Source organism: Balaenoptera ricei, chromosome 11 (genome assembly GCF_028023285.1).
Source record: "Balaenoptera ricei isolate mBalRic1 chromosome 11, mBalRic1.hap2, whole genome shotgun sequence".
Taxonomy (NCBI): domain Eukaryota; kingdom Metazoa; phylum Chordata; class Mammalia; order Artiodactyla; family Balaenopteridae; genus Balaenoptera; species Balaenoptera ricei.
The window spans coordinates 72,448,739-72,472,198 of NC_082649.1; the positions used below are offsets into that span (position 1 = coordinate 72,448,739).

At 41.3% G+C, this 23,460-nt stretch overlaps 1 protein-coding gene across 2 annotated transcripts in view; it reads left to right on the forward strand.

Annotated features, from left to right (window-relative positions):
• CACNA2D3 (calcium voltage-gated channel auxiliary subunit alpha2delta 3) overlaps positions 1–23,460 on the forward strand; it is a 770,150-nt gene that overhangs the window by 374,986 nt on the left and 371,704 nt on the right. For both annotated transcript variants that reach the window (XM_059937666.1, XM_059937667.1), the window contains exon 9: positions 5,947–6,021. In XM_059937666.1, the coding sequence (XP_059793649.1) occupies positions 5,947–6,021 (75 nt within the window). The remainder of the gene's footprint in view (positions 1–5,946; positions 6,022–23,460) is intronic.

The following is a 23,460-nucleotide window of genomic DNA, read 5'->3' on the forward strand; positions in this document are numbered from 1 at the left end:
GGGGCTCAGTGATGGCTTCTTGGAAGAAGCGATGACGAAGTGAACACTTTAAGATAAGTAGGCATTAGCCAGGCATATGCAATGAGGTAGGGCAGGAAAAAGGAGAATAACAGTTGAGGAGGAAAGTGCTATTTTCAGGTTGTAGTAAGTTCTCTCCCACCCCCAGGAAGTACAGGCCTGGCTGGCTTGACCGAAAGGAGTTCAGTGACTGGACATAGTGGAGTGGGGGTGAATGTGGGAGGCAGAGAGAGTGGGTAGGTGGGGGTGATGGGGAAAAGAATGGTACTGGATTGAGAGGGGCGGTCCAGATCAAGCAAGTCTGGTCAGCCACGTAGAGGAACTGGTACATCCCCTGAAGGCAGTGGAAGACATGGAAGGAGTCTCTGCTGCAGGGTGACGTGTCCACATGTTCCCTAAAGTCTCTCCCTTCTTCATGAGGTCTTTCCTCATTATCCTTAAAGGCAACTGTTGATCTTCTTTTGTTAGGCCTGAAAGCTGCATTGCTTTCATTAATCATGTCCAGCTTCCAACGTTAAGGAGGGTTCAGAATCCCCAGTATCATCCAGAGCCCAGTCAGCTGTCCTTTGCTCTCCAGTCTCTGGGCTGAGATTTACATGAACCAACATGTGACACTGTTCTACACCAATGCCGAAGCTTGCATGAATCTTGGTGGGTGAGCTCAGCCCACTTGTTCTTTGTTTTTAGATTCTTCTCCCAAAAGTTCTGGCCATTCATTGAATGAAACTTGGCTTTCCTCATTAAAATTCCCATTGAGGATTTTGCTGTGTCTTTAAAATGCGAGATGTTGGGAGTACTTCCAGAGATTGGGCAAAAGGAAAGAAAAGGCAGATGGTGATGTATTCTTTGCTGTCGGAGCCTAGAGTTTGGTGGTTGGCCTGAATAGCATGGGTTTCTCTTGAGGCTTTTTTTTTTTTTTTTTTTGGATGGACCATGGCAACATCACAAATAAGCACTTTTTTGTCATGAAAAGGAAAAGCAAACATTATTGAGCACATTCTTTTACTAATAAAAGTAAGAAAAAGTGGTCCATGATCACTCCACAGTGATGATCATGTGCAAATTTAGCCAATGTTTGATATCCCTGACACATGGCAGGTGCTTAGTTAATATTCAGGGAGCAAATGAACAAAGGGTTTCATGGCAGATACCTTCCCGGCTGGTATTTGGCAGTAGGCTGGCAGCTCTGTCTTGGCTCCCTGTCTGCCAAAGACCCAGGTGATTGGGAGGGTTCAGAGTGTGGCCTGGGGTGGGGCAGTGTACAGCCACACAATGTGGTGGTTTCTGTCTCAGGTATTTAGAAAGTCACATGTGCCTATTGAAGCAGCGCTTCTCTCCAACGAATGCAGTCTGTGCTCTCTGCAGAGGTCAGGGGTACGTGAGCCCTGTTCCCAAGAGTAAGTCATGGCCATCGCCCCAACACCCCCTTCCTACTTAGCAAGTACCAGCTGTCAGTCTTTCTGTGTAGCACACAGCACACTCACATAAATATTTTCTTTCATGTGCTCGTACACCCAGACACTTTCTTACATGCGGCTTCTCTGTTGACTCTTTACTGAACCATCTCATTTCATCCTCATGGTGAGTTCGTTAGAAAGATGCAGTTACAATCCCCATCCCCCCAATACGAACACTGACACCAAAGAGTGGAGATGCTTTGGCCAAGGTCACCCAGCTAGTGTGTGTCTGAGCCCAAATTTGAACCCACCCTGTTTGCCGCAGTTGCTTTAGCTCTACTGCTCTACCCTTGTGTGAATCAGAGGAGAAGAGCCAACCAGCCAGGAGAAAGGGAGAAGAAAACTGACAGTGACTGAGGCCCTGAGTCTATGTGGTAGATTCTAAGCTCTTTAAAGGGTGAAAGTTCTTTGTCCATCTCCTCACCACATGTTTAGTGGGCTGGCTAGACCATCTCTAGGGCTGCCTGGGCTCTCTCCTATCCTGCTAAGATACTCCTCTCATTTCCCAGAAACTTGCAGGAAGGACTAAAATGTTTGGGGAGAGTAGGGGGTGGTTGAGTGCCTCCCTGGGGTTCACTCTTGGTAGTGGGAGGGAGCAAAAACAAATGGCAGAAGAACATTGCATCTGGCTAATGATGATGTGCATTGCATCCTTTTCTATTAGACCATTGATATCTGATTGTTTAAGTAGGGATGAAGGAGAGCTGAAGGAGGCCATTGTATCTTAGCACTAGAGGTGACCAGATCTTCAGTTGTAAATTGACTTGGCCATCTCACATTGTTTCACAAAGTGGAAATCTAGGGGCCATCCATTAAAATGCAGAAATGGAAAGGTTTCCAAAAGGAGAACTGCTGGGAGCCTGGGAGCAGTTCTACATGCAGGGCACCCTTGGTGTCCCCCTCTGGAGGAATGCTGGGTAGCGTGGTGAGCATACACAGACCATGGGCCTCTTTGGCACAGCTGCTTGGTGTGCACCATTCCCTCACACAGACGGCTGAGCCCCGTTCCCTTTGGTGATACAGTCCAGATTGCTCAGCATAGTTTTGTCCTGATGCAGTCAAGGGAAATTAGTTAACTGCAAGCTTGGATGATGCCACTAACAAGCTGGCGGGGGTTCAGAAGAGCAGATTCCTCCACTGTGGCCAGGGCTTGCACAGTGACGGCGAGCATGGTTTTGATTACTGCACATGTTCCTCCCTGATGAGGGCAAGAACTTCTTGGTCTTCTTTACTTGTAAGCCCCTCTCTGGTCCCCCACATATACAGGCCTTTATAGAACAAAGCAGTTTCAGGTATTTTGCCTCATTGGATCCTCACAGGGGCCCATGGAGGGTAAACAGAAGATGAATTAGCACCTTATGCATAAGACCTGGGATCAGAGAGGTTTAGTGACTTCCCCAAGGTCACACACTGAGTGTATGGCAGGGGCGGGACTTGGACCCAAGTGTCCTGACTCCTACCTCAGAGTATAGAACCCCAGGAATCAACATTGTGAATGTGTATCAGGTAGAATGTAGATAAAGTTTTAAAATTTACCTGGAAAATGGAGTTGGAAAGTTTTGGGCTGCAAGTTACAGAACAATTGAATAAAAGTTGCTTCAGTATATAGGTGTTTCATAATCTCATGGAAGAAGCCTCAAGGAGGGCAGCTGCAGTTTGGTACAGTGGTTCAGCAGTGTCAACAAGACCCCACATTGGCTCTATCTTCCTGCTCTGTCTTCCTTGAGCCTTGCTCTCCATTCTTAACCTTGTCAACCTTTGCAACCTCATGGTTGCAAAATGGCTGCTCCAGCTCCACAATAGCATCTCAAGAGGGAAGGAAGGCAGTGGATGTAGAAGTGTTTTCCTTTAATGGCAAGAAAAAAAATTTCATTGAAACTGCCCAGAAAACTACTCCTTATGTTTCATTGGCTGGGAATGGATTACTTGACCACCCGCAGCTGCAAGACATGCTATGAAAGCCTGTATCCAACAGAGCGGGACCAAATAGCTGTGATTGCCTAAGACTGATTATGCTTCAGGAATGAAAGGAATTAAGCTTTAGGAATGGGCATATTATCACCCTGAACCAAATCAGTCAGTGAGGGAGGTGGAGGAGGGGAAAAATGGCTGGGTTTTTTTTGTTTTTTTTTTTCCCCAGCAACTTCCAGTGTCAGTTTTATATGCACTGAGAGTTTTGTTTATTTTATTTTATTTTGGCCACACTGTGCGGCTTGCAGGATCTTAGTTCCCCAACCAGGGTTTGAACCCAGGCCCTCAGCAGTGAAAGTGCGGAGTCCTAACCACTGGACTGCCAGGGAATTCCCTGGACTGAGAATTTTGGAGAAGCATTTCTTCAGGTTAGACTGTGCAGTTGCTTCCTGGATCCTGAGATGACATTCCATTTGTCGACAGCTGATTTCAGAATTGCATAAATCTATTTTTTCTCCATGCCTCATCTCAGCTCTAAGTCCACTGAGCTATAATTTTTCTGATGGTTTTATGTGACTAAAAACAAAGATGAAAGAGGGAGGAAAAGTCAGATTGATAGGAAACATAGGCTTAGGGGCCAGAAAGGAGAAATTGGGGGCTCTGAGGTCCTGGGGTCAGTGGTTGGGAGGTCAAACTGCTTGGGTTTGAATCTGGACTCCACCCCATGTACTCCTCAGTGACTTTGGGCAAGTTGATCATCCTTACTCGGCCTCTGTTTTCCCATCTGTAAAGGGGGAGTGATTGGAAGTACTTAACTACCTGAGGTTGAGGTATCCTGTGAATGAAGTCTAGCCTGTGTCTAGATAAAGGAAATGCTCACTGACAGTTAGTTGTAAATATTAGTGTCATCACTACCCGTACTTGCTATTAAACATCTTGGTAGGTGAAACCTGATACATCTTAGTCACTGTTGCAGCAGCTGCCAGTCTGGTCCTCTGCAGTCTGTCCCTGCAGTGTGTCTAGAGTAGTTGTCCCAAGCTGATCTCTTTATTTCACCCACTCCCCTGCCCACAGCCTATGGTTCTCACTGCCTCTAGGCTTAAAGTCCAAACTTCTTAGCCAGACTTTGCTTGCAGGCTGGCCCTGTGAGAGATGGTTTTGGTCCCTTCCCTCTGGAGCTCTGGGCTGGGCCTTTGGTCGCTAAAGTGGAAATGCCATGATACTCTCATTGAACAAATTGTTCCCCAGTACCTACTCTGGGTCCAGACCTGTGCTTGTCACAGGGAATACACTGAGGAACCAGACATAGACCCTACTGATGTGGTCCCACATTGTGATGAAGGATCCAGGCACCAGGCAATTAAAATTTTGGAATAGATAGGAGCGGAGCCTCTCTTGCAACAGAGGCAGCTTCCCAGAGGAGGCAGGAGTGAGGTGGCCCAGAGGATGAACAGGCATCAGCTGGGAGATGCCAAAGGAGGGCTTGAGGCAGAAGGCCCAGTTGTGGAAGGCCTGAAGGAAAAGATGGGTCATCTCAGAGGACAGAAAGGGAATTAGGGCTGGCTGATGCCGAGTTTATGGGGAGGGCTAATGAGTGAAGATGCTAGAAAGGTCAACAGGGCCGAGTGGCCAGAGCCCTGCCAAGCCCTGGAAAGGTTCCTCTGCAGAGCAGTGGGGAGCTCTGAATGGCATTGACAAGAGGGGGCATGATTAGATTTGTGTTTGGGAATGTCCCAACCTAGCTACAGTGCAGAGAACCATGCTTGATGAGAGAAATTAAAATAAGACCATTCAAATTTTCTCTTCCTAGCTGTGAGCTTTGGACAAAAACAAGCTTTCATAATCTGGGTATTCTGGAATCAAAAATGATGGGAAGGCTGGCATTGACCTGTGTGGACAGTGGTGTCACTGGGCATGTGCAGTGCTCTGACCAACACCTGCAAAGCCTCTTATAGGGGAACATCCAGGCCCCTCCTTTCCAACATTCTGTACTCACTCACATGTGACCCGCACATGGGTTCCGTAGCTCCATGAAACCAAAGGCAGAGCTGGAGCCCTATCCGCCCAAGCTTGGAGTGCTCTTTATTTATTTATTTTGCCTCACCATGCGGCTTATGGGATCTTAGTTCCCTGACCTGGGATCGAACCTGTGCTCCCTGCAGTGGAAGCACAGAGTCCTAACCACTGGACCTCCAGGGAATTCTGTGGAATGCTCTTTAGATCTCAGCTGGACCATGCACTGTTAACCATGCCCCGGGAGCCCCTATGTTTGGAGTCACCCCGGAAGGATTATCAGTTAACTGTGTACACCCTGAACACTGCCATCTACCAATATGTGCTCTACACGTTTCCCCCTCAAACAAGAAATGAATAAAGTATGTCTTTGCACTTAAGCACAATTTTTTTGTAGGGGCACTGATTGAGAAAGTCACCTTATGTAAATGAAATGAGCCTGTGATCGTGCTGCTTTTTTGTTTGTGTGTGTGTGTATCCTTAAATTATTGTGTACCCTTTAAATGCTTAATTAAGTGTTTCCTCTTGGCTGTTGTTCCCTTTTCAGTATAACGAGGAGCTTCACTACGTGGAACCTTGCCTGAATGGAACGTTGGTGCAAGCTGACAGGACAAACAAGGAGGTAGGGCCTGCCGCTGGACGGGTGCATCAGGGGTCATGGCACACCCATCTCCCTCACAGTGATCAATTACAGTAATTCTGTCCTAGTATTTAGAAACTCACCAAATGTACTGCCCTTTCATTTAGGGCCTTGGAACCCCAGTGTGTAGAACATTTATGAAGAGGCCCAAATAAAATCATGAAAGTAAAATACTTATATTGAGTTCAGATGCTCGCTAGTTCTGAAACAATCACATTGATTTTCTTTTTCTTTGCTCTAAGCACATCCTGTGTTGTGCTTTTCACCCATATTGACACCATTGAAAGAATATGGCTCTTGCTGTAATTTCAAAGAAGGTTGAACCCACTTGTTATATCTCTTCTTGCACTTAATAAAATTGATTAAATAACTGTTGGGGTAGATATTGGGGTAACTTGACTCCTGGATTAGAAGGTAAGCTTTACAAGGATAGGGACAGTGTCACTCTCTGCTGTATCCTTAATGCTCCGAGCATTGCCTGCTTCATAAATATATTGCCTGGAACAAAAGGAAGATATGTTAATGGAGGAACTTAGGAAATGGGATACAAGTTTCCTTTCCAGTTGGAGCATTCTTGGAAAATTTGCACAGTGGATTTCTATAAAATTCTGTTTTCCTTTGGCCACCCTTAAATCTGTCAGTACAACCATCACAGCCACCACCAATCACCCCTACAGGGCCAAATGACAGTTTAGGTTGAAAGTGTAGCTGTGGCTGCGACAATGTCACACGTCCTGGGACTCATAGCTATCATTACTCACATTGTTTTGTTGTACCTGCCATGTGGGTACAATAAAATAATGCTCCTCCCCTGGAGAGCAGATCCCCATGAGGTGACTGAGGACAATGGCCAAGGTAGCTCTCTGTGATGTACTGTGCATGTGCTGGGAAGAACCTCTGGCCCAAATGGGCAGGGAGTGCCATTGGTGCTATCCTAGATGCAGGTGGTAGAAGTTTGGGCACCTCTGAGGGAGTGAACAATAGAGGATTGGGAGAAATGCACTAGAACTGGAACACGGAGTGAGAAGGACAAATTATACCAGAGTTAATGTCCAAACTTCAATCTGAGGGGGAAGCACCACTATAATCAGCTTTGCTTTTAGGAGAGAGAAACAAGTACATTATAGTTCAAAGAACAAGTGTATCCAGGGAATGTTTGTTCATGGTCATTTTTTCGGCCAAGGTAGGAAGAAAATAACAAACTTACAGCCAGATTTCTCTAGAGACTTTCTCTTTGTTTGGCCATTGCCTGGCTCTAGAGTTCACCCCCTTCCCAATTTTGTAGCATTGGAATATCTCCCAGAACCTTAAATAGGTGTCCACTGATGGTGCTTACAACATTAAATAGAAAAGATGCTTAAAATGCTTCCTTCAAGTGGCTTCCCCGATGAACAAGGGCAGTGTGGTATTTGGAGATATGAAGTCTAATGAATGAAAAACTTGTTAGAGAAAGTGAGCTAAGAATTTATTTAAAATCTCCTTTGAACTTATGAATGTTGAAGATTGAAGTCATTTGCATTAAAACTAATCCAGACTTTTTATTCTGCCAGTATGGAGTAGCCATATTTTAATCAGATCCCTCCCCTTACAACTGAAAAATCCTGGACGTAACCCCACAAACGAGTATAGGAAGACCTGCAAGGTAGAAAGAAGGGGAACTGCCTAGACTTAAAGACATGGAAGTGAGTTCCCTGGGTTTTTTATTGATTCCCATAGAATCAATATCTGTTTTATAATAGAATCTGTTCCCAAATAGAGCACTCCAGAAGCTTCCCACCTGGGCCAACAACAGGCATAGACAAAAACAAACAAACAGAAAAACAAACTTCCAAGAAAAGCCTGTTTCCTTTAGTCAAAGGACCAGGGAAAGAATGGCCTAACAATAAAATCCTTTTGTGACAGTACCTTTCCTATTCCAGCCAAACACCAATGGAGCAACCAATAGACCAACTGTCCACAGTTTCAGCAGGGCTAAACAGGAAGTTGGTCTTCCACCCCACCCACAACCACTTGGCCCTTGTGCCACACCTCAACAGAGAGATTGACTGCCAAGAAAACTGATTAAATAGGACCCAGAGTCTCACTGTATATAATCCAAAATGCCCAGAATGCAATTAAAAATTCCTTGTCATCCCAAGAACAAGAAAAGTCACAACATAAATGTAAAAGACAATCAACAGACGCCAATATTGACAGGAATCAGATGTTGAAATTAAAATTAAATTTAAAATTAAATTAAAAAAATTTTTTTTAATTAAATTGTTTCAAAAGCAATTAAGAATTCTCTTTTTCATTTATTTTTCAAATAAATGAAAAAATATAAAATCTCGGTAAAGAAATAGAAGTTATAAAAAAGAGCCAAGTGGAAATTATAGAACTGAAAAATACAGTCACCAAAATAAAAAGCTCACTGGATCAGCTCAATTGTAGAGTGGAGATGACAGCAGATAGAATTAGTAAACTTCAGGACAGATCAATAGAAATTATCCAGCCTGAGCAACAGAGAGAAAATAGATTGGAACAAAATGAATAGAGTCTCAGGGACATGTGGGACAGCAAAAGGGCTAGCATTCATGTCATAAAAGTCTCAGGAGATGAGAGAGTGGGACTGAATAGATATTTGAAGATATATTGGCTGAAAACCTCCCCAAATTAGTGAAAGGCATAAACATGCATGTTCAAGAGGCTGAGTAAATTCCGAATAGGATAAATCCAAGTAAATCCATGGGAAGACATTATAATTAAATATAATTACACAAGGAAAAAAAAGTGATATCCACCAGAGAGAAATGACACATTATTTAAATTACCAATTTGAATAACAGCAGATTTCTCATATGAAACAATGGAGACCAGAAGGAAGTGGCGTTGCATTTTTCAAGTACTGAAAGAAATGAACTGTCAACCTAGGATTCTATATTCAGTGAAAATACTCTTCATGAATGAAGGAGAAATAAAGACATGCTCAGAAGGAAAACTCTGAGAATTTGTTGCCAGCAAACCTACCCTTAAAGAATGGTTAGAGAATTTCTCCAAACAGAAGGGAAATAACAGAAAAAGGCTTGACACTTCAGAAAGGAAAGAATATAGGGACTTCCCTGGTGGTCCAGCGGTTAAGACTCCACCCTCCCAGTGCTGGGGTCCCGGGTTCTATCCCTGGTCAGGGAACTAGATACAGCGTGTGCATGCCGCAACTAAGAGCCCGCACGTGGCAACGAATATCCCATGTGCTGCAACTAAGACCCGGTGCAGCCAAATAAATTTAAAAAAAAAAAGGAAAGAATATAGAAATGGTTAAATATAGAAGTAAGTATGATATAGTATCTTAACTCTCAGGAGATTTTTAAAAAATTTTATTGACGTATGGCTGAATTACGATGTTGTGTTAATTTCTGCTGTACAGCAAAGCGACTCATTTATACATATCAATATATTCTTTTTCATATTCCTTTTCTTTTTCATACTCTTTTCCACTATGGTTTATCACAAGATATTAAATTATAGTTCCTTGTGGTATACAGTAGGACCTTGCTGTTTATCCTTCCTATATATCATAGTTTGCATCTACTAATCCCAAATTCCCCATCCTTCCCTCTCCCATTCCTCCCCTCTTTGGTAACCACAAGTGTGTTCTCTATGTCTGTGAGCCTGTTTTTGTTTCATAGATAAGTTCATTTGTGTCGTATTTTAGATTTCACATACAAGTGGTATCATATGCTATTTGTCTTTCTCTTTCTGACTTACTTCACTTATTATGATAATCTCTAGGTCCATCCATGTTGCTGCAAATGCCATTTCATTCTTTTTAATGGCTGAGTAATATTCCACTGTGTGTGTGTGTGTGTGTGTGTGTGTGTGTGTATGTGTGTATGTGTGTATGTGTGTGTGTGTACCACATATATACCACATCTTTTTGTTTTGAATTTTATTTTATGCTATTTTTTTATACAGCAGGTTCTTATTAGTTATCTATTTCATACGTATTAGTGTATATATGTCAATCCCAATCTCCCAATTCATCCCACCACCACCACCCCCTGCTTTCCCTGCTTGGTATCCATATGTTTGTTCTCTACATCTGTGTCTCTATTTCTGCCTTGCAAACCAGTTCATCTGTACCATTTTTCTAGATTCCACATATATGTGGTAATATATGATATTTGTTCTTCTCTTTCTGACTTACTTCACTCTGTATGACAGACTCTAGGTCTATCCACGTCTCTGCAAGTGACCCAATTTCATTCCTTTTTATGGCTGGGTAATATTCCATTGTATATATGTACCACATCTTCTTTATCCATTTGTCTGTCAATGGGCATTTAGGTTGCTTCCATGACCTGGCTATTGTAAATAGTGCTGCAATGAACATTGTGGTGCATGTGTCTTTTTTAATTATGGTTCTCTCTGGGTATATGTCCAGTAGTGGGATTGCTGGGTCATATGGTAATTCTATTTTTAGTTTTTTTAAGGAACCTCCATACTGTTCTCCATAGTGGCTGTATCAGTTTACATTCCCACCGACAGTGCAAGAGGTATACCACATCTTCTTTATCCATTCATCTGTCAATGGACATTTAGGTTGTTTCCATGTCTTGGCTATTGTAAATAGTGCTGCTATGAACATAGGGGTGCATGTATCTTTTCAAATTATAGTTTTGTCTGGGATATGTCCAGGAGTGGGACTGCTGGATCATATGGCAACTCTACTTTTAGTTTTTTGAGGAACCTCCATACTATTTTACATAGTGGCTGCACCAGTTTACATTCCCACCAGCAGTGTAAGAAGGTTCCCTTTTCTCCACACCTCAGGAGATTCTTAAATCATATTTGATAGTTGAAACAAAAATTATAGCATCATCTGATGGTGCCCAATGTTTTTTGAGGAAATTCTTAAGACAATTATATTTGAAAGTGTGGAAGGTAAAGGGACCTAATTAAAAGTAAGATTTCTACATTTCACTGTAAGTGATAAATGCTAATACCAATAGACTGTGATAAATTACATATTTATATTATAGTACCTAGAGCAACCATTAAGAAAACAATAAAAAGAGGAATACTTAAAAAGTAACTCACAGAAATGTAAGAAAAGAGAAATAGAAATGAGAAACAGAGGAAATGAACAGGAAAAAGAGATAAAGTGGCAGACTTAATCCCTAACATATCACTAATTATCTTAAACATAAATGATCTAGGCACACCAATTGAAAGATAGAGATTGGCCAAGTAGATTTTAAAAAAATGACCCAACCATATGCTTACTACAAGAAATTTGCTTCTAATACAGTGACATAGTTATGTTGAAAGTAAAAGTATGGGAAAAGATATACTATGCAAACATTAAAAAATAGAAGTGACTATATTAATATGAGGTAAAGTCATCTTCAGAGCAAAGAAAGATACTAGAGACAAAGAGGGACAGTACATAATGATAAAATGGTCAATCCACCAGGAAGAAATAACAATTCTAAATATGTTTGGACCAAACTACAGATCTTCAAAACACATGAAGCAAAAATTAAAAGAGTTGAGAGTAGAAATAGAAGAACTTACAGTTATAGTTGGGGACTTGTACACTTCACAGTCATGAATGCTAGACAAACTGAAAATCGGCAGGGATATGGAGGAACTGAACAACACCATCAACCAATAAGATACAGATACCATTCATAGAAGGCTTTACCCAACAACAGCAGAATATACATTCTTTTCAAGTACCCATGGAACATTAGCCAAGATAAAACAGATCCTGGGTCATAATACAAACCTCAACAACTTTGAAAGAGTTAAAATGATAGAGTATTTTTTATAATTATAATGGAATCAAATTAGAAATCATTAACATAAAGACATCAGAAGAATCTCTAAACATTTCGAAATTAAACAATATACTACTAAATAATTCATGGGTTAAAGAGGAAGTCTTAAAGGAAATTTTAAAAATATAAAAGTGAATGAAGATGAAAAGACAGTGTATCAAAATATGTGGGACAAAGCTATTACAGCATCCAGAGGGAAATTTATAACACTAAATTCTTATATTAAAGAGGAAAGCCTCAAATTAATAATCTAACTTCCTAACAAAAGAAACTAGAAAAAGGAGAGCAAAATAAACCCAAAGCAAACAGAAGGAAGGAAATAATAAAGAGCAGAAATTAATTACAGGCATACCTCATTTTATTTTGCTTCAGTTTATTGCACTTTGCAATAATATTGTGTTTTTCACAAACTGAAGGTTTGTAGCAACCCTGCGTCAAGAAATTCTATTGCCACCATTTCCTCAACAGCATGTGCTCACTTCATGCCTCTGTGTCACATTTTGGTAATTCTCACAATATTTCATACTTTTCCATTATTACTATATTTGTTATGGTGATCTGTGATCAGTCATCTTTGATGTTACTATTGTAATTGCTTTGGGATGCTACAACCTGGGCCCATGTAAGATGGCGAACTTAATCAATAAATGTTTTGTGATTTAATGCAATTCCTGTCAATTACAGCAAGGTTTTTATAGACATAGACAAGAGTATTCTAAAGTTTACATAGAAAGGCACAGGGCCTAGAATATTAAACAATCTTGAAAAAGAAGGAAGTAGGAGGAATCAATTTACCCAATGTTAAGGCCTATTACATAGTTACAGTAATTAAGACAGTGTGGTATTGATGGAGGAGTAGACGTATAGATCAATGGAATAGAAGAAAGAACACGGAAATATACCCACACAAATATGCTCAACTGATTTTTTATAAGAGTGCAAAGACAATTCAATGGAGGACAATATCCTTTTCAACATATAGTGCCAAAGCAATTGAACATCCATAAGGAAGAGGAAACAAACAAACAAAAATTTAACCTTGGCTGAAACACTGAAACTTAAACAGAATTTAACTCAAATGGATCAAAAACTTAAATGTAAAATGTACAGCTATGACACCCTTTGAAAAAAAAAGAGAAAGTCTTCAGAAAATCTAGGGCTAGACAAAGAGTTCTTAGGCTTGACACCAAAAGCTCAATCCATAAAAGGAAAATTTGATAAAATGGATCTCATTGAAATTAGAAAAAAACCCTTTTCTATGTGAAAGACCCTGCTGAAAGGATGAAAAAATGTGTGGTTTGCAGATACCTTCTCCCAAGATATAGTTTGGAACTAGCAATCTATATGAATATACTAACTATATGTAAACCACGTATAGATAGAGTACAAGTATATAAAGAATACATAAATAATGCCAACTCAAGAGTCCAAGCATAATTAGAAAATGGGCAAAAGACAAGAAGAGACATTTTGTTGAAGAGGATATACAGGTGACAAGTGAGTTCATGAAAAGATATTCAACATCATTAGCTAGGGAAATTGAAACCCCAATGAGGTATCACTACACACCTATTGGAATGGCTAGAATAAAATAAATGAATAAATAATAAAAAACACCAAATGCTGGCTAGGATGTGGAAAAACTGGATCACTCATACCATACACTGCTGAAAGGAACATAAAATGATACAACCACTTTGGGAAACATTTGGCTCTTTCTTATAAAACTAAACATGCAATTACGATGTGACCCAGCAGTTGCACTCTTCGGCATTTATCTCAGATAGATGAAAACTTGTGTTCACACAAAAACCTGTACACAGATGTTCATAGCAGCTTTATTTGTAGAAGCTAAAAACTGGAAACAACCCGGATATCCTTCAGTAGGTGAATAGTTAACAAGCTATGATATATCCATATCATGAAATACTACTTAGCAATTTAAAAAAAAGAGAACTGTTCATACCCACAATAACTTGGACAAATCTTTGAATATTTGGGGAATTATCCTGAGTGGAAAAAGCCAATCCCTAAATAATATATACTGCATGATTCCATTTTTATAACATTCTTGAAATGACAAAATTATGGAAGTGGAGAACAAATTAGTGGTTGCCAGGGGTTTGGGTTGGGAGTGGGGAGAGGTCAGTGGTTATAAAAGGGCAGCATGAGGGAACCTTGTTGTGATGGGATTGTTATGTATCTTGACTTTATCAGTGTCAATACCCTGATTGTGATATTCTATCACTATATACTATATAGATAGTGTATATATATATATATCACTATATCCTGTAGTTTTGTATCATGTCAGTGGAAGAATACTAGGTAAAATGTATAAGGCATTTCTCTGTGTTATTTCTGACAATTGCATGTGGATCTATACTTACCTCAAAATAAAGAGTTTAATTAAAAATATTATGAAGTATACAAGTTGATCTTAAAAAGGGGCTTTATCAAATTAGTGCAAGCAGTTGAACAATGTGTGTTAGGTTGCTTTAGTTGTCTTAAAAAAAGGTGCTGATTGTAGCTCAGTTTCTAATGGCAAGGGATTTCAGTGTTCTTACCTCAAATCTCAGAAGACAAAGCATTTATTTTTCATTGGAATCTTGGGATATTTTAAGCAAAGATGAGCTCTTTTGGCTAATTTCAACCAATTTCCATTTCTATCATCAAATAGATGTTAGGCCACATACATTAAGGACTCGCATTGTGGATGTGACACAGAGTAGCAAATTCATAAAAAGCAAAATGACAGTTTACATCACCTCACCTAACTGCAAAGTCCTGGGGCGGAAAAGTCTGCACCCAAGGCCTTGAACATGGTGTCAGGAGTCATCCCCGCTCCCTCCAGTGCCTCCCCTATGTGTCTTCTTATGGACTCTGATTCTGCAAGGTTAGGTGCACATTCTGGATCCATAATTGCATCTCCAGTGGCTGGAGCAGCCCAGCCAGCAGCCTGGTCCCAGTGTCTACAGCTGTGGCAAGGAGGCAGGCCTGTGTTGGACAGACCTGCTTGGTTTTCCAGAAGGAAAAGACTGGGCAACTAGGTCAGTACCTATGAGGTTGATGCTCAGTAGAACCACGAATGAACGAATGAATGAATAGATAAGCCACCTGGGAGAGGATTCTGGTTGAAAAAAATTTTTTTTTCATTTCAGTAGAAGACCCACAAAACACTGAAAACAAAAGCATGAAATGCATTACATTTTAATATAATCAGGATAACCTGAACTCGATTGTGAGTGAAATTATTTGATTCCAGGGTTGATATTCCTCACTACTCTGTCTAGTTCAGTCCAAATCCCTTGAATGGCAGCTTTGAAGCCATTTTCTCATGTTCTTTGTGAAATAGGAATGGGGATTATGACCTTCTGTATAAACCTGTGTACAACGGGCAATGTGCCTGCACGTTGATGCCAGCCTTCCATCCTGTGAGTTAAATAATTCTGACTAAAATATGCCAAATCCTTTGGGATGTTTCATTCTTCACTCAAAATATCCATATATATCCTGACAAGTTCTCTTAACAGCCAAATATCATGTCTTTCTTACCTTTTCATCTTATGACGATTTCCCTGGTGGCCACTGTAATGCTACTTGCAGTTAATGAAAGGGTATGAAAGGGCTTCTAGAAGGTGACATCTGGGATTATTATGTCATGTACCTTCAGTCCAATGACAGTTAACTCTGGTTTCCCAATATTTAGGTGACCTCCTGAAAAATCAAAACTGGATAATTTTAATTAAAACAGAGTTTGATAAAAATTCATCTTAAAAATTTGAAAGAGGACTGAGAGAATCTTGATGTCTTGAAATAAAAGAAAATGTTAGGGCAAAAACACTGGCCTTGGACAGACTAAATAGTCCTGTTTCACAGATTTCCTGTGATTTTGCTTGACATGGCCCATGATACATCATCTCTGAACAAGTGATCTTGAGATTCTATTAAGTTTTTGTTTTTGTCTTTCCAAGTATTGTTTACTGTCTAGAGAGAATTTTGCTTTGCTGCTTTATGTACCAAATAACGGAAATATTCTTTCTTTAAAGAAAGAGTAACCATGACAAATTGGTTGAGCCTGGAGTTTAAATATAGAATTCAAATGAGTAAACTCTCATCCTAATCTACTTCAGACCTCCTGAACCGTTCATCAGACCTTAAAATGAACCTCCTGTGGTCTCTCTTGGGGGAGGGAGGAAGATTAGTGATATGGTTTTTCTCTGGTTTTATAATGAAGATGTTCTGAAATCCACTGAATTTCATGGCTCTGTTCAAGATTCATTTGTATTTGCTGCAAAATCAACCAATCTTAGAAACCCATGTCACTCTCATCTTCCTCCACAGTTTTGATCTTTTCCCACGGGAACAGGAGACACTGAACTTCCATGAATTAACAAAAATACACATCAGAGTTGCTGGATTTTCCCCAGTATTGTTTCTTCCAGCCTGAACTTTGTCAAAAGAGTCATCCTGGATTCTAACACTTCCCACTTCCCATGGCTTTATGGGCATCCAGTGTACAGATGGGTATACATTGTACAGATTTGCCAGTGTTTCGGGAGTGAGGGCTATGTTATGAACTGTAAGCAGAAAGTAGCCCTCTGCACACTGGTGAATGTTGCCTGCCCAAACACCAAGGGAGACAAAATTGCACAGAGAACAAACACTAACCCATTTTTATTCAATTCAGAATTAATAAAAATGTAGTAAGAATTGCATTGCTTTAAAAAATGTCACAGTACATTTAAAAATACAGAGAAAAATTTGGAATAACTTAAATGTAAATAAATTTTTCTGGATCCAAAATAATACAATGAGCTCTAAACAAGAATAAGGTGGGTTTACGTATATTACCACAAAAGAGTGACAATGGTCTATAGTTAGGTGAACTAAAAGCATGACGTTGTACAGCAGATCTCTAGAACTTATCTTGGAATGTTGAATTATTGGGCCCCTCCTCATTAAGTCTTCCATCATATGCCTCCTGTTTGCCTATCCATTCTCCTCTTTTGCTATTATGACATTTCCCCCCAGCCCTGCCCTCCATCATCTTTCTCTCTCTCCCTCCTTCCTTCCCTCTTTCTTTCCTATTCCAGCCATATTAAAATTCCTATAGCCTAGAAGTCATTGTGCACCCTCTTGAAACCTTACATGTGTTCTGTTTTCCCTGTTTGGAACATACAACTTTTTTCCTTCCTATTCTCCCACATCTCTTTTGCCCAATTAACTTTTTCATCCTCTGAGCTCAGATAGAATAACAGTGCCCTCTGTGGTTTCCCCATGATGCCACGTGGCGATCTGGTTTCTCTCTGCCCTTCCCACTAGCCAGGGCCTCCTGGTTGATTTTGTATTCACCACTGTTTCTACTGCATCCAGCATAGGGCCGGGCTGTGCATAAAGAGCACTGAATGGAGGAAGGAAGGAGCACATCGGATCAAGTCAGTCTCCTGATCAAAGCCCTCCCAAGGTTTCCCATTCCACCTAGAATGAAACCTAACCTTCTTTTCAGTGAGGGCAATGCCTGCCGACCACTCTACGCTCTTTCTTCATCCACTCTGGGCATGGAGTTCATTTCTTTGTCATCCCGCTCTACGCCATGCCCACTCCCACCTCCTAAGGGCCTCAGCACTAACTCCTCCTCCTGAAAGAAGTAGAAGCTTTCCTTTTTGGTTAGATCTCAGCCCAGAGGTCACCTTCCCTGACCCCTGCTCCATGTTACCCTGCTTTGACTCATGTGAGCCCTTGTGACAGATGTTCCTTTCTTTTTATTTACTTGTTCATTTGTCTGTCTCTCACCTACAACCTGAAAGATCTCTCTGTGGACACTCATACTCTGTGTTTTGTCACTGCTGCCTCTCTTAGAAGGAGACCTTGCCCATCAAAAGCGCTCAGATATTACTGACTAAATAGGTGAATGAATGGAGAAAGGAATATTCATTTTCTCATCCTGCTATAGTTTAACATGAAGTCTTAGGTCTTGAGAGTAAAAGAAAAAGCTAGAGGTAGGGAAACTGACAGTTGAAAAATGGGAGCTGATAGTCTAATTTTGTGTGGGGGGGGGAAAGACCAAAACCGGTTTAGATAAAATAACTGGGAGTACATAAGCAACGTCAAGGATTTTGATAAAAGTTACAGCAATATATCTATATCCACCAGAGTTACTGTTCAGCATGACAATTTTGAGTTATTGGGTGAATTTAATTTCAGATCAATAGTCTCTATTTTGGAGAGAGAATAGTAATATTAGAGGTGGAAATGCCTAACGGTTAAGAACCAAATTAACATGGCTGTGAGTTTGGCCAAGGTGACCAGCTGTGGAGCAGTGTGTGTGTCACCTCACCTCTGTAAGCTGCCTTTTCCTTCCCATCCACAGGTGAGCATCCACTGTCCCCTTCCTTCCTGTACTATCACATAGGACTCTGGGAGAGTTTAACGGGAGAATGGCATTAGGGCGTTTTGCAGGGCCAGCATCTTAACAAATTTTAGTAATTGATTATTCACTTAAGTAATAATGATAATTAATGATATCTTAAGAAGTTTTTCTGCCCCAAATGTTAACATGTAGAAAGATAGAGAATTTGAAGGATAAACTGCAGTTCTCAGAACAAGCCACTTCCCAGAGCATCTCTCCTAGAGAGACCAGCCCTTCTGCATGAAGTTCTCATGTGCATATATACCACCAAGCTATCCACCTTTTGACATTTTTAATGGAAACACTCAAACCATTAAGCTAGAATGTGCTGTCCATGATTTCACAAATATTTAGTTAACAATCATGGGAATTGTACCTTGCAACGTGGCACAGAAACAGTTCAGCACTTGGATGCACACATGTCCTGGGCCATCAGTAAATATAACAATCTGTGAGTAAAATGTGACTGACCCAGAGCATCTGGGCTACCCTAGAGACCACTTCAGGCACTTACAAAAATAATACTGTCCGTGACTGTAGTCTAGGTTTTTGACCAGCATCTAATGTCCAAGAAACCCCGGTCTTATGCTAAAACCCAAGTTTTTTGGTTTTTTTTAAAAAATTTATTTATTTATGGTTGCGTGTGTCTTCGTTTCTGCGTGCAGGCTTTCTCTAGTTGTGGCGAGTGGGGGCTACTCTTCGTTGCTGTGTGTAGGCTTCTCATTGTGGTGGCTTCTCTTGTTGTGGAGCACAGGCTCTCGGCACGCAGGCTTCAGTAGTTGTGGCACGCGGGCTCAGTAGTTGTGGCTCATGGGCTCTAGAGTGCAGGCTCAGTAGTTGTGGCTCACGGGCTTAGTTGCTCCGTGGCACGTGGGATCTTCCCAGACCGGGGCTCGAACCCGTGTCCCCTGCATTGGCAGGCAGATTCTTAACCACTGCGCCACCAGGGAAGTCCCAAAACCCAAGTTATTTTTATGGCAGGTGTCACTAATGGGAAGATAGAAAAGAAAGTAGAAATGGCAAGAGGTCCTGCAGCACATTGTAAAATCCTGCCTTGTTGAGTGGCAGGTGCAGCCACCTTAGCTATTCTGCTGTAACCTTCTAGAACACTGTGAATGTCAGGGTAATGGGAACCCAGTCATGCCTCCCTCACACCTCGGTTGCGACTCCTTACTTTCTAAAGCCTCATCTTCTCTCTCCTTTCATTGGATCATCACTAACTCTGGGAGAGGAAGTCACACCTTGCAATCTCATATTTTATATTGGATGAAATGAATCTAGGGCGACTTGATCAGAATAAAAAACTATTAGGAGCAGCCTTATTAAATTGCTATTTTTGTAGGTTAAAAAATGGTCTGATAGTTCAGCATTTCTCTTAGGTGTTACGGCCAGTCCCTGTTAATTGCGAGGCGACCTCAGGTGTAACACATTAGCCTGTATGCTCCCAATAGGTTGTACAGCTGATTCAATTAATCACTATTAAATGTATAAATTAACTGTACAGGAGCCTAAAAGCAAATAAAGTAACTAATTAATAAGAAAAAAACCAAAAACAACCTGGTCATCAGAACAATGGACTTTCATATGCAGATTACCGCAGCAGTGTGGGAAAGCAGCCCTTAGGTCTGCCCTCTAACTTCAATTATTTCTGAGGGATTAAACCTGTTACTTTTGCCAAACATGGTTAAAATGAGCTATGAGAAACCCCCTGAAGCTTTTAATGCCACGTGACTTCACTCTGTGCTCGTTCCTTAGGTCTGGGCCTGGATGCCAGATCATCTGAGGATTAATTAGCACACTGGCCACAGGGGCAGAGCCTGGGGACAGTAGGGAGCTGCCAGGGTCTCTGCCTCAGCTGCATCACTGAGCCTGGGGAGGATCATCCAGATGCCAGGCCCAGACCCTCTGCTCTGCCTGCCAAGGCCCTGGTGGTGTAAGCCAGCTGGCACAGAGTGCGCACAACCCTCGAGTTTGTGGCCAGTTAGTTGCGCGAAACACTTTAGAATCAGGGGTTGGCACGGAAGGCATTTCTCAGGAAGGAGCTGTTGTCTGACCTGAACCTTGCCAGTTCTGCATTCTCAAGCAGTGTCCGATACAGCCTGTCCCCTCCCTGGGGGAGTGAGGTACAATGGCACACTTGGGTAGAAGACACAAAAACTAACAGAAGGAAGCTCCTGCAGCCTTGCTCCGTTTACACATTGTTTGTGCCCTGTTGCTAATTGAAGATCAGTCTCCTCTCCATTAAACGCGTTCAGTGCACAAAGCAGAAGGTGTTTTCGCTTGTGTAGCTGCCTCTTCTTATCTTTAGAGAGAGAAGATGTTCTTCTATCTGTAATACTTAAAAGACTTGCTTTATGTCTAGCAGCTTTCTAGGGTATTTGCCTCAAACTCTTGCTGGGTTGAGCTGGACTGACCTCATTTAGCAGCTAGCTGGGGCTTGGAGGAGAGCATCTAGCACAAATCGGTGTGCCTTGGTTGAAACTGATATCTCATGATCATTCCACTAGGGTAGTTAGAAAGTTGCATTCCTGGCTTTTTCTCAAGGACTGGTTTGGTTTTGGGAACTACAGACTGCCGAGTACCCAAGATAATGGGGTATGTATGCTGTGAGGCACTGAGGGAGCTGCCTCATAAATGGAGCCTCCTGCTGTACTTGTTTTTGGCTTTCCTTCCTTGCCAGCTGTATGAGCCTCCCACACCGTGGCTTCATCGTGTGTACATCTAATGAGCCGTGCATGGAAGCTGCAGGTCTTAGAAGGGGCAGTTCACTGAGTGCAGCTCTGACCCAATGTCTGGAGCCCTCCCTGTCATTCTGCTCCCAGGATGCTGCACTGGACCTCCTTGCCCAGAGGTTTCTTCACTCAATTTTGTTGATAATCAAATGTTTATCTATCTATCTATATTTTTTGATGATGCCCAGATCGTGTACCCAGTGTCTTACACTTGGATTTGTGTGATCCAGAGTAGCCAAGACCACTCACTCACATTTTCATCATGGACATATCATGTTGGATGAGACTGGTCACATTTGGCTAAAAGCATTTTGACTTAAATAATTTCTAAATTCCCATTCTGGTCATCAGGTGGTGAATGATTAAAACTTGGCAGCTGGGCCTAAGAATCCCAAGAACAATATTAAACAATGTGTAGATTCCTAAGCCCGTTGGAGATCTACTGGATTAGAATCTGTCAGCCTGGAGCCCCAGAATGTTTTTTAACAAGTTTCCAGGTACTTCTGTTGTGGTCCGTCCATGAACCTACTATTAGACATCATTGGGATCTAGTACACCCCAAAACTTTTGCTCCAGTCACCCCGCAGAAATTAGCAATTCTCCTTGGATTTTTTTGGATGTGGAAGCTTCATGAGCATGTACCTTCTGATCTCTCATTACTGTTTCCATTCCAAGCCTTGGGAGCCTGACTTAAATGTATGAGTTATTTTTGGAGTTAAAATATTAAATATTTTTATGGTTAGGAGATGCCTTCTAAAACTCTTCATTTTTCCTGATATTTGACACCAGCTAATTTTAATAGCTGGCTTATCAAACTAATAGCTGTGAAGGACTCTGTGTACAGTTCCCAGTTAAGGATAAAATGCTGTGTTCTTGTTTTAGCCTTTTAGGACACTGGGAAATAAAACCAGACATTGATGAACAGGAGTAGACATTTATGTAGAGACAAAAGTCTGTGAATGGAGACAGTCTTCTAATACAATGCCAAGTTCCTGTCCCTATGTCTGCCCCAAGCCAAGCTGGCATCAGGACTGGCTAAATAATTTGCAGGGCCTAGTGGGAAATGAAAATGAGGGGCCGCTTGTCCAAAAATTAAGAATTGCAAGGTGGTGGCCGCAGATCATTAAACCTGGGCCCTTCTAAACATGGGTTCCTGTGCGAAGCCAACCCTGGAATTGGTCTCATATATTAGCTCTGAGAATAAATATTTCCTCTTTTTTTACCTGTTTATAAGATGGCTTCAAAAGAACATCTACATAATAATAATAAGAAAAGAGTTCTGAACTACTGTACAAAGTTTTGAGGTAGGTAGACTGAGTTTTAGGGTTCTGTCTTTTTTTTTTTTGAACCAGTGTTAAATTTGTTTCTACTTCACTTGTGGTGATGTGAAAGTTTATCTGACCACTAGAGGAGGTATATCTCTTCTTTACTACCACCCCAGAAGGAGCTTCCATTGGGATCTTTTAAAAAACGCCAGCCGCATAATCTGAGATTTCAAACTGGAGTTGAAGCAGTGCAGTGCCTGCTGTTGTTTAGACATTTCCATTGTCTGAAGTTGAAGGTTTTTGTGGGTGGTCCCCCTCTGTTCGGTGTCACTATCAACAAACGTGTGGAAAGAAGAAATAACCACAGATGAGGACAAGCTTCAATCAGCTCTGCCTTAATTAGCGAGTCGGTTGCATTTGTAGCACAGGCAGACTCAATTAGGGAGCTGGGCTAGGAGACAGCACTGGCCCTGCCATCCGCCCAGCCTGGAGAATGTAGGTAGGTGGCTCCACCAAAGAGGAAGAGAGGCTGTCCCTGGCCTCCTCCTAAACGAGGCTCCAAGACTGCTTATTTCACCCAACTGTTTTCAGTTCTTTTATCTTCCAAGAATTCCTCCTATCTGCCAGGCTCTCTCTGCCTCATCTATCCACTCTCTTCCTTTCTTTCAAGGGCCTGCCCCTCTGAGGTGTCATTGTGTGGGTTTTTCTGGTTCCCTTGAAGGCAGGGACCATCTCTTCCACTGTCCCTACTGCTCCAGGTCAAGAGTCAAGCACCCAATGGGCACTTGATAGCATGTCTGTCTGTCGTATGGAGCAACCTGGTATTTCTGCAAATTGAAAGGTGGCTTCAAGGCTGATTCCAAAATTTGGAATTCTTCCACAAATGTGGACATGCTAGGAAGAGGGAGCTCATCTACAGCATTGAGGCTTTGTCTGTGTAATGATGCTTTCATTTTTAACATTTCTTATTATACAAAATAATAAAGAATGTTGATAGGCAAAAGGAAGAAAATTTTAAAAGTCACGTGTAATCTTACCAAAAGAACCCACTATAATGCCATTGTGTTTATCCTGAAGGCCGTGATATCAGATATATGTGCTTTAAAAAATGGTGGATTGTAACTTCTTTAAATGTATTTTTTTTTTTTTTAAAGATTTATTTATTTATTGATTGATTGATTGCTATGTTGGGT